This window comes from Polyodon spathula, chromosome 3 (genome assembly GCF_017654505.1).
Source record: "Polyodon spathula isolate WHYD16114869_AA chromosome 3, ASM1765450v1, whole genome shotgun sequence".
NCBI classification, from domain to species: domain Eukaryota; kingdom Metazoa; phylum Chordata; class Actinopteri; order Acipenseriformes; family Polyodontidae; genus Polyodon; species Polyodon spathula.
Window position 1 is genome coordinate 47,862,572 of NC_054536.1, and position 18,519 is coordinate 47,881,090.

An 18,519-nucleotide genomic window follows, 5' to 3' on the forward strand; every position below is an offset into this window, starting at 1 on the left:
TCAGTAAATCAAAGACATGTTGTTATAAATGAGCGTGATCCTTCCATATATGTGTTGTTTTAACTCCAAAAAACAATTGCTTGCAGATGTGAAGCAGAGAATCAGATTATACTTGAGCAATTAAAATTTGGAGTGCCTCTGCATACCAGCATCTATGTCAATTGGATTTACTATCAACTTATTATTTTAACATTTCAAGACATCTTATATGTACTGAATCCCCAGAGCATGGGACTATAAATAGCACGGTGACTGGAGGGCTAGACTATTACTTTATTTTACACTGGCACACAATCATCTTGGTTCAATTTTCTTTCCAAATATATTTAACTGGCTCATATCCAAAACAGAAAAAAACTACCATCTGCTAGGTACAGACAGGGATTGTAGTAACCAAACACCGGCCATGACTTTTGCAGACATTAAAGGTTTTCTGACAAGGTTTTTGTTTTACTCGGGTATTAGTCGACCCTCCCAACTTCAGGATTGTGTTTTGAGGTTAAATTTCTCAACATACTCAAGCAAATATAGTAAGTGTGTATTTTGATGCTGTAACCACCTACCAAACCCTCAAAACATACATTATTGGTTAGTGCTGTATGTCAGGAAGACATACCACTTTCAATTACTAATATATCAGGTGTGGTTTCAGAGTTATAGTGGTGGGAATAAGTGATTTCAGTTTGACAGGCCCATCTCAACAGCGGACTTGCTGCTCTGCAACTCATTTGTGCTACTGTGCCTTTGTGACCCACAAATAAGGATTAGGAAAAATAAGATATAATGTATAGGGTTGCATTTAACAGACACATTCATTTACTTTAACATAAGCATTTAATGGTCACATTTTGGTATGTTGTAAACAAAATATTACCTTTTTAAATGTTTTACTGCAGTACGGACTTAATGCACTGAAGCAGCGGCTCTGTGGGTGCCTCCCACTTTTGACATGTGCCCAGTGAGAGAGGGTGTTTTCAGAGGAACTTATTGTAAAAGTCAGCAATTTGCTATTTTAACAAGAAAATGCAGCACACATTTAAAAAAAAAAAAAAAAAAAAAAATCTGAATTGTGATGTTATTTTAATATAATCACTTATTTTTTTTTAACTATTGAAACTCCGTTAGTTCAGCGTGCATGGTAAACCCAAGGACTTACGGGTTAAATCATTAGCATATCTGTATGCATTCAAATATTTTTTAATGGTTTTTGTTTCAGATATCTGTAAGTTGGTTAAAACTGATAAATATAATCAATTTATATCTGTTTCTGTTATTAAATTAAGTTTGACCACCATAGTAACAGTTGCCTTATCGACTGTTCCACTCTGGATCAGGAGACTGTGCTTTTGTCATAAAATATATGTTTGGTGTGCCTCAAAAAAGTTGCGTGTATCAAAGGTGTGCTGCTGGTCAGAAAAGGTTGGGAAACAGTACTTTAGAGGGTGGGATGCCTAACCTTTCACAAGGTGGCGCACCATCACCACAGACTGTTGGGAACTTCAGTACATTTTTCTGTCCTCCAGACCTCCTGAAAAGGAGAGGTCTGCATTTTTAAGAAAGAAAGTGATGGGAGGCCTGTTTACATGTCCATAGCAGGATTTAGGACCTAGGGGAGCCCTGTGCAGGGATGCATTCAGTGCGCAAGGCAAGTTCACATTGCTTTAAACAAATGGAACACTGCAACCTTATGGTCAATTAATTCATGGGGGATGAAGTTTAAATGTATGATCTCCAGTTAATATAATTCATTCTGAATTAATTGTTTGTTGTGGTTGCTGCATTTAATTGCACGCGCGTGCATTTAATGTGCAAGTGCTGCGTTTGTTTGTTTTTTTTGTTTTTTTTGAAAGCTTGATTTCATGTCCTTATTGGAGTGCAAATAGTTTTTCTTGTGTTAAGCAAATAGTACAAGTTATGTGTTTTTTTCGCTGTCAATCAATCTTTCTGCACTTAAATACTTTAGTATTCTTATTTGGCACAGTAACTAGTTCTAATTTCTGGGAATGTATATAGTTGGATATAGGCTAAGGGCGGATTATTACAGCGTGACCCTGCAGCAGAGTGCTTCTGTGGAAACAGCGCACCTCCACTGACATTGTTGTGGGCAAATCCTGGTTGGCCTTGTTGCCAGGGCAAATTGCATCTAATCAAAATGGAAACATCTCAAGATTTAGTGAAAACGATTCTGTAACATTGTCTGCATATAAAAAAAATAAATCCCAGGTTTGTTTACATCCATAGCTGTCACGTAAAACACAAACACAGTTTCATTGAATTACAGCCAGAACACATTCCACTGAAACACATACTTCCGTGTGGGCTAGGAAGGAAGTTGGGGTGGTGATTCTATACTAAAATAATACTATTGTAGTCTGTACCAAAAAAAAAAAAAAAAAAGTACTGTATTTTAAAACACATCAAAATGACGCACCTGGCGGTTCTAAGTAGAAGTGCTTATAAAATTGTTATTTTTGCAAATCTGCCGTACAAACGCCATAAGGATATCTAAATACATATATTTAGGAAAACTATTGCCTGAAGTGCACTGCAACATCAGTTTCAATTTCAGTTAATTTTTGTTTTCTCTTTCACTAAACTTACCATCTGTTTGAATAACAAATTAATATATATAGAAAGTCTACACCTCCTTGAGCTTGTTTAACATTTTGTTGTGTCAGTGCCTCAGAGTTTCATGCACTTAAATGAGGGTTTTTCTCCACTTATCTAAACACCATACTCCACACTGTTAAGGGGAAAAAAGTTTTTATTGACAGAAAAAAAGTATATGTTAAAAATACAAAACTGAAAGATCATAATTGGATAAGTCTCCACCCCCTGAGTTAATACTTGGTGGAAGCGCCTTTGGCAGCAATTACAGCTGTGTGTCTGTTGGGATAGGTCTCTACCAACTTTGCACACCTAGATTTGACAATATCTGGCCATTCTTCTTGACAAAACTGTTCAAGCTCTATCAAGTTCCTTGGGGAGCGTTGATGGACAGCAATCTTCAAGTCATGCCACAAATTTTCGAATGGATTTAAGTCGGGCCTCTGACTGGGCCACTCACGGCAATTACCAGTTTGTTCCTTAACCACTCCAGTGTAGCTTTGGCTGTGTGCTTTGGGTTGTTGTCATGCTGAAAGGTGAACTTCTGTCTCAGTTTCAGCTTTCTTTCAGCAGGTTTTCCTCAAGGACTTCTCTGTACTTTGCTCCATTCATTTTCCCTTCTATCCTGACAAGTGCCCCAATCCCTGCCAATGAGAAACATCCCCATAACATGATGCTGCCACCACCATGCTTCACAGTAGGAATGGTGTTCTTTGCATTTAGGTCATAAAGTTCTATTTTAATTTTGTCAGACCACAAAACTTTTTGTCACATGGCTACATAATCTCCTGAGTTTTTTTGTATACTTCAAACAGGATTCAATGTGGGCTTTCTTGAGTAATGGCTTCCTTCTTGCCACCCTACCATACAGGCCAGATTTGTGGAGTGCTTGGGATATTGTTGTCACATGCACACTTTGACCAGTCTTGGCCATAAAAGCCTGCAGCTCTTGCAAAGTTGCCATTGGCTTCTTGGTAGCCTCTCTGATCAGCCTCCTCCTTGCTCGGTCATCCAGTTTGGAGGGATGGCTGATCTAGACAGGGTCTTGGTGGTGCCATTCACCTTCCACTTCTTAATACTTGTCTTGACAGTACTCCAAGTGATATTCAGGGCCATTGATATGTTTTAATATCCATCCCCCGATCTGTGCCTTTCAACAACTTTGTCCCGGAGTTCTTTTGAAAGTGCCTTGGTGCTCATGTCTTTGCTTTGAAATGCACTACCCAGCAGAGGGAACCTACAAAAACTGCTGAATTTATCCTGAAATCATGTGAATCACTACAATTTAACACAAGTGGAGGCCACTTAACTTGGTGTGTGCTTTTGAAGGCGACTGGTTAAACCTGAGCTAATTTAGGATTGCTATTACAAGAGGGGTGGACACTTATCCAAACAAGCTATTTCAGTTTTTATTTTGAATTAATTTTCTACTAATTTCTAGAATATTTGTTTCACTTGGAAGTTGTGGGGTAGGATGTGTAGATAAATGAAAAAATATAACGCATTTTAATTCCAGGCTATAAGGCAACAAAAGGTGAAAATTTTGAAAGGGGGAATAGACTTCTATAGGCAACGATATATAAGAACATAAGAAAGTTTACAAACGACAGGAAGCCATTCGGCCCATCTTGCTTGTTTGGTTGTTAGTAGCTTATTGATCCCAGAATCTCATCAAGCAGCTTCTTGATGGATCCCAGGGTGTCAGCTTCAACAACATTACTGGGGAGTTGATTCCAGACCCTCACAATTCTCTGTGTAAAAAAGTGCCTCCTATTTTCTGTTCTGAATGCCCCTTTGTCTAATCTCCATTTATGACCCCTGGTCCTTGTTTCTTTTTTCAGGTCGAAAAAGTCCCTTGGGTCGACACTGTCAATACCTTTTAGAATTTTTAATGCTTGAAGTAGGTCACCATGTAGTCTTCTTTGTTCAAGACTGAACAGATTCAATTCTTTTAGCCTGTCTGCATATGATATGCCTTTTAAGCCTGGAATAATTCTGGTCACTCTTCTTTGCACTCTTTCTAGAGCAGCAATATCTTTTTTATAGCGAGGTGACCAGAACTGAACACAATATTCAAGATGAGGTCTTACTAGTGCATTGTACAGTTTTAACATTACTTTCCTTGATTTAAATTCAACACTTTTCACAATGTATTCGAGCATCTTGTTAGCCTTTTTTATAGCTTCCCCACATTGTCTAGATGAAGACATTTCTGAGTCTTTTTCATAGATTCCTTCTCCAATTTCAGTATCTCCCATATGATATTTATAATGCACATTTTTATTTCCTGCGTGCAGTACCTTACACTTTTCTCTATTAAATGTCATTTGCCATGTGTCTGCCCAGTTCTGAATCTTGTCTAGATCATTTTGAATGACCTTTGCTGCTGCAACAGTGTTTGCCACTCCTCCTACTTTTGTGTCATCTGCAAATTTAACAAGTTTGCTTACTATACCAGAATCTAAATCATTAATGTAGATTAGGAATAGCAGAGGACCTAATACTGATCCCTGTGGTACACCACTGGTTACCACACTCTATTCTGAGGTTTTTCCTCTAATCAGTACTTTCTGTTTTCTACATGTTAACCACTCACTAATCCATGTACATGTGTTTCCTTGAATCCCTACTGCGCTCAGTTTGAGAATTAATCTTTTGTGCGGGACTTTGTCAAAAGCTTTCTGGAAATCTAAATAAACCATGTCATATGCTTTGCAATTATCCATTATGGATGTTGCATCCTCAAAAAAATCAAGCAAGTTAGTTAGACACGATCTCCCTTTCCTAAAACCATGTTGACTGTCTCCCAGGACCCTGTTACCATATAGGTAATTTTCCATTTTGGATCTTATTATAGTTTCCATAAGTTTGCATATAATAGAAGTCAGGCTTACTGGTCTGTAGTTACCTGGTTCAGTTTTGTTTCCCTTTTTGTGGATCGGTATTACGTTTGCAATTTTCCAGTCTGTCGGTACCACCCCTGTGTCAGGAGACTGCTGCATGATCTTGGTTAGCGGTTTGTAAATTACTTCTTTCATTTCTTTGAGTACTATTGGGAGGATCTCATCCGGCCCAGGGGATTTGTTTATTTTAAGAGCTCCTAGTCCCTTTAACACTTCTGCCTCGGTTATGCTAAAGTTATTTAAAACTGGATAGGAACTGGATGACATGTGGGGCATGTTGTCCGTATCTTCCTTTGTAAAAACTTGTGAAAAGTAATCATTTAATATATTTGCTATTTTTTTTCTTCATCTACGATTTTGCCATTTGTATCTCTTAGACATGTAACCTCCTCTTTGAATGTTCTCTTGCTGTTGTAATATTGGAAAAACATTTTGGAATTGGTTTTAGCCCCCTTAGCAATGTTCATTTCTATTTCTCTCTTGGCCTTTCTAACTTCCTTTTTGACTTGCGTTTGCAGTTCCGTGTACTCTTTCTGCGTACTTTCTTTTTGGTCCTTTTTTAATGCTCTGTAAAGTGCCTTTTTTCGCAGAATATTTTTTTTAATTGATCTATTAAACCATTTTGGCAATTTAGTTTCACATTTAGATTTGTCTACTTTAGGGAAGTAATTGTTTTGTGCCTCTAGTACTACATTTTTGAAGAACAACCATCCTTTTTCTGTGGATGTTTTCTCTATTTTACTCCAGTCAACTTCCAAATTGTGTTAGGAAGCAGTCATTTGTCATTTCCACCATTTCAATTTCATCCGTCGTGCTACCTACCGGGTTTTCCCATTTTATATGGGGGAAGATGAAATCCCCCATTAGTATGGCTTCTCCTTTGCTACATGCATTTCTAATGTCATTGTATAACAGATTATTTTGCTCACCGTCTGAATCTGGCGGTCTACAGCATGCTCCTATTATTATGCCCTTTGAATTTTTGTCCGTTATTCTGACCCATATTGATTCGGCTTTGTTTTCTTTGTCCAGGTTTAACACCTGGGCTTCAAGACTGTTTCTTATGTATAGTGCAACCCCTCCTCCTCTTCTGTCCTGCCTGTCTTTCCTATACAGTGTATACCCACAAATATTATATTCGTCCCCATCACTCTCAGACAACCAAGTTTCAGTAACCTATCACATCATAGTTACTTGTTAGTGCAGTAGCTTCAAGTTCTAGAATTTTGTTTCTGATACTTCTAGCATTTAGATAAATACATTTAATGGTTGTCTTACCTGAGTTGTTGTCCTTGTTTTGATGCGGTCTCCCTTGTTTTTTTGTTGATTTCTCCCCCCTTCCTTTCTAGTTTAAATGCTTCTGAACCTGTTCGAGGATCTTTTCTCCAAGTAGACTGGTTCCCTTGTTATTTAAATGCAGTCCGTCCCGTCTATACAGATAGTCCTCGTTGTAGAATGTGATCCAATGATCAAGATAAGCGAAGCCTTCCCGTGTGCACCACGTCTTCAGCCATGCGTTTTGATTAATTATTTCCAGCTGTCCATATGGTCCTTTGCAAGGTGCCGGTAGTATACCAGAAAATACCACAGTTTTGGTTTTCTCTTTTAATTTCCTTCCTAGCTCTCTGAATTTGTTTTGCAGGGATTTTGGTCTGTTTCATCCAATGTTGTTTGTACCGATGTGGACGACTACTACCGGATCATCTCCTGTTCGTTCTAGGAGCCTGTCCACGTTCTCAGTGATGTGCTTGACAGAGGCTCCTGGAAGGCAGCACACTGTTGTAGTAAGGGGGTCCAAACTGCGAACTGAACTTGCTGTGTTTCTCAATATGGAGTCCCCAACAATCATGACTGCCCTTCTTTTTGCTGTCTGGTCACCACTGTCAATGGGGTCCTGGATGTTGTTCCTTTCATTCTCTTGTTGTTGGTTTTGCTCATCAGAATTTTTAAGTGACTCAAATCTGTTGGTTGTTTTGATTTCTGGTGGTTGTGTTTGACGAAGTTTCTTTTTTTCCCTGCTTCTGCCTACCTGAACCCAGCTGTTCTGACTTTATATATATATATATATATATATATATATATATATATATATATATATATATATATATATATAAAATCACAATGGGGGGGCTCGACTTTTACACAAGGTAGACTTTTACTTCAGCGAATACAGTACTTTATCCCCAATTTTCTCCTCAATTGAATTATCGCAAATGCACAATGGTATTATGTTTTGCATGTATCCACAGAAACCTGAGCTGAGTTGCCATGATGCGAGTGTTTTGTGATTCTGTTATATAAAAAAAACACTGCTTGGTGGCGTGTATTCAGCTGTGGTTTGCATTAACAGGTTGCACAACAATACTCTCAAATCTGTCATTACTTCGGCAACAGTTTTATGAACATGAACAGGAATTATTGAAAATGCTGTGGAACAACAGTTAGGAAACTCTGCTCTAGAGGAAAGGGAACCTCCATCTCTGTCATACTTTCAAGTTAAAAAGAGGGGAAATAAAGGAACAAAATGAACCAAGAACATGTTTAAACCATAAAGCTGTGTTGCTAAATTGTGCTTTTAAAAGACACAAATAAAACATACTAAAAACTTTCTTTGAGAGTCCAAAGTTTGTCTAGGCTGGTTGCACCTGCTCTAACCCTGGCCTGTGACAACTGTTCCATGCATACTGTATATTGCAAACCACAGACATGAAAGTCTGAGTTCTGTGTGTTTTTAACCCTATATGGATAACGCTCAAGAAAAAAGTAGCCTTTAGAGTGTCTCTTCATATGATGTCATATCACACCAAACTTGAGGTGCTGAGAAACGGCCACAGAAAACAAATACTGTTGCCTTTTGTGTTGAGTCTTTCAGTGGATTAAAATATATTTAGATATCTACCTCCTTTTAGCTCTTCTTCATCAAATGGGAATGGCACATGTACAGTTTCTCCATTGCCATGGATACCGTGGCCCTGTAGGCAAACAATTCAGTAACATGTTAAACACTGATGAAAAAGGAGGTGACCATGCAAATATTGTATCACCAATTATATCTTTTAAAATATGCAAATTAGGTTAATTGTTATTAGAACAAGTTGACTATCTCGGAATACAATTACATTTGCTATATTTTATTTTACTTTAATTACGGATACCCAATTTTAGCAAAATGTTTTCAGATAAACTTAAAAATAAATCATAAAACAGGCAGGAATGGCCAACTGCTATTTAAACCATACTTAGATGTTTGTGAGATGTCATTTTCGTATCAATATTTACAGAGCTGTAACTAGGCATTTTAACACCGAGGGCAGGCGATTATATTTGCGTGCTACCCCCCCACCCCCAGCAGCAGTTTTTTTCTTTGGGTGTTAAAAGTTGGGATGGTATATTTGCTCAAGTTTCATGGTTTTGATGAACCTATTGTTATTTCAGAATCTCTCCTTTAACATGTTTGAAGGGAACAAGACATTACTTAAAAACAGAAAGGAACTTCTTAACTAAGGTTAGATTTCCTGCCTCAATTTCAGTACCAATCAATGATAGAGTTTATTTTACGTATGCTCATTTTTTGTTAGTCAGGGCTGGAGTTTAGTTTTTGACTCAACAGTAAAAGCTAAAGCAGAGATCAATTATTTTTCTGTTTTGTATTTGTAATTAATTTAGAACAGTTTGTAGATTTTATTTTTCACTTTGACATTATGGACTTTTTTGTGTTGATCAGTGGCAAAAACTCCTAATTAAATCAATTTTGATTCCATGTTGTAACACAATAAAATGTGGAAAAGTCCAAGGGGGGTGAACACTCTTGAGAGCCACTGAATGTGCTTACAATAAGGACGAATGCAAATGATGCAACTTCGCAAGGTTTGTTGGTCATTTTCTCTTTCAGGGAACTGGGGATACATCAGTAACCTAACGTTCCCTTTCAATTCAAAGACGACCAACGAACAGTACTTCTGGGAAAGTACATCAAAGCTGTCACGAGGGAGCGTGAGCGGAGACAGCAGACAAGGGACGTCTAGCTACCTCCAAACTAATGTTAGTGATAACAAAGTGCAACCTCAAGGACCCTTGTGCCCAACAAAGGCATAGAGTACCTATCATGCTAAGTCGGTAGAACCTTGTGAATGTATGCAGAATAGCCCAGCTAGCCGCAGTACATATATCCGTCAATGACTCCTCTAAAGAGGGCCCATGATGTAGCCACTCCTCTGGTAGAGTGCGCAGCCACCCTCACAGGTGGAGGTAGACCGACATTGGTATATGCAGTCGAGACTGTCCACAATCCAGTGGGGCAGTCACTGCTTCGAGTGGACTTGACGCAGGGTCCTTTCACCGTGACAGACGAAGAGCTGGTCAGACTGACACAGCTCTCTCGTCCTAGCCACAAGTAGTGTGTAAGTTATATTTGTATTTGGACTAGTTTAAGTTGTAACAATAAAATAACTTATTTGAATTCAAGTCATGTAGAACCTACCTTGATCAAAATAATCAGACTAGACAACGTTTCTAGTGAATACAAAGGAAAAGTTTTATTAGAAATAAAAGTAAATAAAGGAAAAATTAAAGGTTCAACAACTAAACTAAAATAATAAAGGAAGAATTAACTAAACTAAACAGTACAGAAAAGAAAGTTTAAAACAACACCCCACTCCTGCTGGTTGATTAGCAATCCAAAACAAACTATGGGAGATTCCCTTAAAGGTTACAACTGCATTCCTGACAGCTATTTAAGACAACAGTTTGTCTTAACAGAAGTATCGTTAGTACACAAATATTTACTTTCATTAATATCTGATAATCAAAGCATTGTTAAAATCAGTCTCATATCTGTTTTGATTATCAAGGCAATTCACACTCTTATTATCTATTACCAGGAGAGCTAAATTTGGATTCTAGCTTAAATGCAGAATGATAATAATTGCCTTACAAAACACACATCAATTTGTATAAATCACATACAAACAAATACTACAGTGTTCATTAACTGTGAATTGAAAGCAATAATACTTTTTTTTACATTCTACCTAAAACAAAGCGTTCATTTTACTTTAAGGTCTGCTTATTCTCGAGTTCCTAAGATGACTAAAACAGTACTTGTTGAATACTTATCAGACATTTGCTACTCCAGCTGATCTGTGTCTTCAACAACACAGATGCAAAGGCTCTCCTGCTGGCAAGGACAGGTCCAGGTTCCGGGGTCTGCCTTCCTTGCGTTTCGTCTTCACTTTAGGGTACGAAACAAATGTCTTTGCAAAGAACAAGAATCGTTAATTATTAAGGTATGCCACTGAAACAGCACTTCCTCCACCAATATGTGCATTCTTCGTCCAGTTATGTCTGGCATATTCCATCGCAAACTCCAGCACTGCTAGCTCAATAAATTTAATAAGTACATTTATGTCGACTTCAAATGTTCATCCAACTCTTTCTCCTGTGATCAAATCGGGGCTAAGTCAGAGATTTGATTACAAGTATTTTTAGGATTTCAGATCTTACACGACGGACTCCGACACCAAGGAAAAGAGTAGAATAGTTATCTTGTATTAGAGTGTTTGAAAACGGTATTTCTGTTCCAGTTGGTTGCAGGCTGGATCTCCAGATTGTTACAGTTTATAGACCTGTTTGTGTATCAGAACCTTGGATTTCGTGTCGGGAGCCACATTTGAGTGTTGCGCGCATACTTTTGTAATCTTCTCTTTACCCCTATGATTGGATAGTTTGGTTATTTTGGGCAGTGCCTGAGTCCATGCGGAGTATTTCCCATTGGTTGTTCTCGTTCCGATGCGGCCCCTGTTCTTAAATGGTCCACTGTTCCACCCCCTGTCGGCTGGATTTATGTGATTGACTGGTTCCTGTCTAAGGTATCAAAGCACCCAGAACTGTCTGGCTTGAGGCACCAAAGGAGTCATTCAGCGATCGTGAAGATAAGCCATTTCTCCAGTATTTAGTTTCCGACTCTTTTTAAAAGCATTCATTGTCAGTCGGGGAGTTTGTGACCAGAAATCAAGTAGACACAGAGAATGGCTTAAAATCTTCCTCTGTATATTTCAATGATGTTACTTTCATACACAGAATGATATTATGACCCACCTTGATGCTACACACATAACCTCTCAATGCCTAAAACCAGGCAGAGGGAATTCAATCTCTGATCCTCCTCTCAAGAAAAAGGAGGGGGGTGGATAGCCTCTAATTCCATCGATTAGTTTAAGTGGAAAGCCGTAACCACCTTAGGGAGGAAAACGGGGTTCGTACATAATGATACCCTGTTTCCATCATCCCAAATACGCATGCAGGCAGTGTGCACTGACAGAGACTATAGCTCACTATCCCGCACAGAGGAGGTGATGGCTAAAAAGAAAGAGTCTGTCTTCATAGAGAGATATATTTCAGCACTACGGAATGTATAGGCTCACACAGGGCCATAGTGACAGCCTCCAATACCAAGTCTAGACTCGGGGAGGACGTCCTTTCTAGGAGGACGTAACTGCCGAGTGCCCTTCAGAAAATGTGTCGCCAGGAAATGAGTGCCTGAGGACACTGAACCAATGGGGACGTTATATGCAGATATGGCTGCTAGGTACACTTTCAGTATAGAGGGGATCTACACTCCTCCAGCAAGTCTTGCAGAAACTGTAAAATGACTGCCAAAGGGCAATAGATGGGGTCATGACCTCTGGCCATATACCAATTTTGAAAATACCTCCACTTATAGGTGTACAAAGACCTTGTGGAGGGGGCCCCAGCATTCTGCAGTGTACTGCCAACTGTGTCTGAGAGCCCTAAAGTAGACAGACAATCCCGTTCAGGGGCCAGACCCACAGTTGGAGTCTGTCCAGTTCTGCAGAGAGCGCATTTCAACTGACTGACAAGATCCATGCTTAGTGGGATCTCCCAGGGCTGGCCTTTAACCAGCTGGCAAAGGTTTGAAAACCAATTTCTCCTGGGCCAGCGGTATTGGCAGGAATGCATACAAGAGCATCCTGGGCCACTTGTGGGCTAGGGCATTGATGCCTAGTGGACTGCCGCAGTGGTGGAGGGAGTACCATAGGGGGCAGTAAGTCGTTTCTGCCGTGGCAAAGAGATTGACTCTGGCCTTCCTGAAACTTTGGCAAATGCACTCTACCACATGAGGGTGGGGTCGCCACTCTGACGGGTGAGAACACTCCCTTGAGAGGAGGTCCGCTGCCCAGTTCACCTCTCCAGGGAGATGAACAGCCCAGAGGAATAGCAGGTTCCTTTTTTCCTAGGTCAATAGCCAAAAGGCTATGCGGTGCAACCCCAGGGACCAAAGTCCTCCCTGGCGGTTTACACATGCTACTACAGACATGGAGCACTGGAAGGAAATGCTGGAAAGTGAGATGAACCGCTAGCAGTTCCAGACTCCTCTGCCTGCCCAGACCACACCCCACCAGAGTTGGATGCGTCTGCCGTAACTACCAGACAGCTGTGGATCACTTACATTCTTACACCTTCGCACAGGTGAGAGGCTTGCCTCTACCAGTGCAGGGCTTCCCAGCATACATGAGACTCGTTTGGGAAGTAGCCGGAAGGCATTAAGCCATTCTTGAATCGGGCACATATGGAGTAAGCTCGAAGGCAGATGACTGAGGAAGCCACACCAGTGAACTCTGTGAGCCTCCTGTGCAAGGCCCTTGGTTAGGACACCGTGCAGATTGTGCAGAACGTCTCATCCCCTAAGGCGGAGGAGGCGTGTTGCATACCAAGGCACCTGACAGGAGGAGGAGTTTGTCCTGTGGGGAGAAGCATCCCTCCACAGGACGTGCAAAGGTGGAATTTCGACATCTCGATGTGACGGAGCTAAGCACCGATTAACATATTTAAGGATATTTTTCTTTACAACTTGTTTTTATGCAATGTTAATACATTGTTTTTTTTTTTAAATTACCACATTGAATGTGATTTTCAGATACTTTGCACATTTCCAACATATGTACCTTCATTTTTTATTTTTTTTTTCTGTTAAGGACTGGTTTATAAAGGAACCATTAGAAAAAATATACGGACTACAAACAGCAGATCTTGCAGTTAACACATTAAGTTATTTTTTTGTGTTTTAAATGATACCTGTCAGCGTTAAACAATTTAAAAGGAAGTGGCAAAGCTTAAAGAATATTTTAATATGTAAACTCAGCTTCATATTGTGTGGGACTGCACATCGATTCAACAAGACAAGTCGCCAAATTCAACATATCGGCGCAGGTCTGTGATGTCCATTGTTGGAAAACATGGATTGAGAATTGATTAACAGTTTGCTACGCATGTGGACTGGCAGAGCTATACTGGTGTTCTTTTCTGAAAAGAGACTAATATTGCAGATAGCAGACTGTTTGGTTCAAATTGCATGTACTGCTTACAATTGATAGAGACATTGCGTCTACAAGTTTCTTGCCCAGCACTGACTGCAAACTAACGAGATAACAATGCTGTGGACTAGAAGGGAACAGGCTCTAAAGACTTCAGAGAGATCGAAAGAGATAATGCCACTAGGATCAAAGGGGGTCGCAAGAAGATAACAAAAGGCAGATGTATGGACCTTTTGTCTCCAGGAGTGTGAAGAATGCACTGAGTTCAGAGGTTGTTGCACTAGACTACACACACACACACACACACACACTCACACAATAAATTAAATTACCTTGACCATTGGTTAAGTGTCAGAGAAAGGGGAGGTGGACCATCTATACAGAAGGGTATTTAATGTCATGCAAACATTGTAATGTTGAGTATTCTGTTTGTCCTGTACCTGGGACCAGACTCCCTGCATATTTCAATAAACCTGGCAACTGATTGAAGAAAAGGACTCTGTGCATTTTCTTGACTCTACTTACTCACCATCTATTTTGTTAAGTTACTTCATCCATTAAAATCAAAATATTTACGTTGTTTAATGGCCTGACCCCCTTTGTTGTTCTGATCATTATTTATTTATTTTAATCCTGTTCAATTTTTTTATTTTTTCACATCACTTTCGTCCTGTGGTTTAGTCCCATATTTCTCCATTTCTGTGAAATCTTTTGGTAGACTTTACTGTTTTGGACAGTACGAGTTAATCCCACCCCCAATCTAGTACGTCCCAGTACCAGATATCTTGCGAGGCCAGAGTTTCACGGTTCCGACAGCTCGACAAAACTAGCCATACCTTGAGGGCTCAGCTCGTATGGAAAGGGTAGAAGTCTTTTTTGGGCTGCGCACACCGAGTGGGCGGGCCGAGTCAATCCAGCGGCGTCGACGCAACAGCGGGTGCGGAACAGAACGGTCCCAATGGAGGAATCACACGTCTCTCTCTTTCACACAGACTCAATCACTACCCGGAGGGGCCTACAGGCAGCTCCAACATGTGGCAGGCATATCCTAAAGTACTGTTGTTAGGCGTCTTGGAATTGAATAGGAACTAACTACATGGCTCAGTACTTCAAATTGTATACTCTACAAATTCAACTCTTTGCATTCTGTATTCTCATTTAATTTAACCGCCACTGTACACTTGTTTGTGGAGTGAGGTAAGCAAACCACGCCATTCAAGTGAAGTAACAAGTCAAGAAAAATCGATGTGCCTGGCCAGGCACAAAAAACAAACAAATGTGCCGACAAGTCAGTCGTGCCCCTGGCACAGGATTTTTGTAGCACTGATATAAACTACAGAAAAAAATGTAACATCTAAACCAGAAAAATGTTGTTATTATTTTATAATGATGTTGTCATCCTGAAGATGGCCACAAAATCATAATGAAGTAGGATGAAATTATTGTTTTCGGTTACTTTCCAAAATGTTTAGGCAGTTTTTTTCTGCCACAATAGTGGTAACTCAACAGTCGGGACCCCCAGTTTGAGAAACGCTGGTTAAAGCACACTATGTTTTTTTTTTTTTCTTTGTGCTGCTGTGCCTCGTTTCAGAGAGACCCTGGTGTATAATAATACACAGTGTCTCTTGTGCAGGTACTTACTTGTATCAATACAGCTGAATGGGTCAAGGCATCATTTAGCATGGTTAGCACATTGGATGTGGGAACCACACCAGGGTCATGACCCCATGACGTAATCAGCAGTCGATCATAATCCTTAAACAAGTAAAAAGAAAATGACCACATTTCTGTACTGAAGTGCATATTGTCAAACATTAAATCATTTTTTTCATATTTACAATGCTTTATCATGGTTCATTCTAGTGAACTCACAAACTGAAGTTTGTAGAATTAATTAAATACAGCATGTAGATGGACAGCAGCTGCACAGTTGTCAGTTTAGTCTAAACTGCATTCCAGCTCAAGCCAGAGCGGAGAAAGCAGTCTGCGAGTAGACACTTGGTTGCTTTACTTTTACAATTTTTGTGCCTCTGATTATGGAAATGACTTTTGATAGAACTGCTAAGATTTTTTCCACAATATATGTTTGGTACCAACCAGGCTTTGGTGTAATCTTAACATTTAAATCAGGTTTGCATTACTTGGATTGTATTTTAAAATAAAAATGGTTTTACAAAATGTAAATCGCTTATTTACCATTGAGCTTCTCAAATGGTATATCTTTGGGCATACATAGAAAAAAAACAATCTGAAATACCTTAAAGATGTCTGGAAGTTTCCGAAGCCTTGATCCCTTTGACAGCAACAGTGAAGGTGGTCCTTGTCCAGACACATGGTACAGATACAGTTTAAACCAGATTGAACTGACTTCTGGAATAGCTGGTCCAATATGCTGCAAAACATAAAACAAGTGATCCTGTATTTTTTTTCTTTTTTTTTTGCTTTGGAGGGCTCCCTTGATTCATTTTGATCAAATTAAGAGAATGAAAAGTTCTGAAGGGACATAGCTGTGTAAACCCTGTTTTCATGATTACTATTAGGGCTGGGCATCAGCAGTGTCTTCACAATACAATAGTCATGATACGATACGTATCACGATACAGGCTATTGTCCCATTTGTTTGTGCAAGTGTTAACAAAAATAACAATGGTCAAAAAAGCTTCACAGCCTGCTTTGCTGTTTCATGTTTATTCTTTAAAATATATTTCTTTAAAAAGAATACAAATGGGGCTCCCGAGTGGCACAACCAGTAAAAGCGATCCACGTGGAGTGCAGAATGTGCCCTATAGTCTGGGGATCGCAGGTTCGAGTCCAGGCTATGTCACAGCCAACCGTGACCGGGAGTTCCTAGGGGGTGGTGCACAATCGGCTTAGGTCGTCAGGGGAATCCACGACTGAAAGTGCACAAGAAGCAGAAACAGAATCTTCTGCTGGCCTTTATTTTTGCAGTTCATCGGGATCTGCATTATCAGGTTCGTGTGGGTTTACAGGTAAGTCCAGGGCATGCTCTTCATCAGGACCTGCATTATCAGGTTCGTGTGGGTTTACAGGTAAGTCCAGGGCATGCTCTTCATCAGGATCTGCATTATCAGGTTCATTTGGGTTTGGAGGTAAGCCCAGGGAAGGCTCTTCTTGCTTTGCAAAGTGGGCTTCTCCAGGCTGGCTGAGCTCAAGTTCTGAGCCACACACATAGTAAAATCATTGAGAGTTCAAACTCATTAGCTATTTTAAAGAAGTTATTTTATTAAAATATTAAATACAGAATAGTTTTATGAATATCAACCTATTAACCACATTTTTCAAAATGTTGCTTTCAGGCAACTTTATTATTCTTTACTTTTTGTTAAGTATTATAACAAACAAATAATATTTAAAGAGTGAAGCAGCATTTGTTCAAAAAATGCATTAAACTGAATATAAATAATTATAACTTTAAAACTATACACATAAAGCTTTTTTTAATCTTTAAAAGGTATTCATACACAATAAATACATGGTAAAATAATACTAAATAAAATATATAAACAAAAAAATATTTTGAATATTTACTAATACTTTTCTATGTATGATATTTTACCAATGTGTATTGCATTTTTTTTTTTAAGATTGTTACATAGTACAGTACTACTATATACAAAAATATTTACATGTAAGCTCTGAGTTACGTACCTAACTGGTTCTGAGACTCCCACAGTTCTGCCGCTTCAGTGGTCACTTTTGCATAGATGTTTACGTTCTCAGATTGAGAGGAGCGAGGATCAAGGGCTGAAGCAACACGCAGAGTGTGTCCCACATTCAAATACCTCTTTTAAAGGTCTTGTGCTATTGTGGCTTTAATCTCTATCAATCGGCGAGTCATCATCGCAGCTCTGCATTCTGTAGGAGCGGGGCCACAATTGACACAGTGGGGATTTTCTCCTCGCACATCAGATTGGTGGCAATCTTCATTGTTTTCAGCACTTTGATAAAGTCTTCTGCGCAGGTTATGTCTGTTTCGCTCAGTGTGCTGATATCTTTTTCAAATTTCTTTTGAGAGCAATGTGGCATATAGAGCTGGTTTCTGCTCTAAAAACCTTTCACCAATATCAAAAGGCACTGTTCCACCTGGTAACATCGGTTTTCAGCTTGTGTTCTGCTAGGGCAAACACTTTGTGCTTCTCGTTCAGCGTGTTACTTGCTGTCATGCTTAGACTGAGGAAATTTACAATTCGGTTAACTACCCAGCAAGTGAACTAGAGGTATTCTTCGTGCACGCCGAGACGCCAAACAGAGCAAAACACTTGATATGTGTCATAATAGCTTCACGAGCAGCAATAACCATATTGGAGGCATTATCAGTCACTATTGCAGGGTTCTTGTCTGCAACGCTCCATTCTTCAATGGCTGACTTCAAGACCCGTGTCCAGTCTGCGGATATGTGATAACAGGTAATTGTCACGTATGATTCTGTTGCTCGTGAGGTCCAGCTATCAGATGTGCACGCTACCCTCTCTGCCCTAGAAAGGTCTTGTATGATCTGTCGTTTAACATGCTGGTATAAATCAGGAACAGCACTTTCAGTAATATAACGACGGGTAGGAACAGTGTACCTTGGCCTAAAGTATTTATCATTCTTCAAAAGGGATGTAAATCCTTGCCAATAAAATGCACTATGTACTGGGTTATATTTTTAGCTT

At 39.5% G+C, this 18,519-nt stretch overlaps 1 protein-coding gene across 2 annotated transcripts in view; it reads right to left on the reverse strand.

Annotated features, from left to right (window-relative positions):
• Positions 1-18,519, reverse strand: part of fam91a1 (family with sequence similarity 91 member A1) — a 96,088-nt gene that overhangs the window by 21,777 nt on the left and 55,792 nt on the right. For both annotated transcript variants that reach the window (XM_041245340.1, XM_041245339.1), the window contains exons 17-19: positions 16,101-16,235; positions 15,485-15,598; positions 8,410-8,482 (exon numbers count right to left, since the gene is read on the reverse strand). In XM_041245340.1, coding sequence (XP_041101274.1) covers positions 8,410-8,482; positions 15,485-15,598; positions 16,101-16,235 — 322 coding nt within the window. The remainder of the gene's footprint in view (positions 1-8,409; positions 8,483-15,484; positions 15,599-16,100; positions 16,236-18,519) is intronic.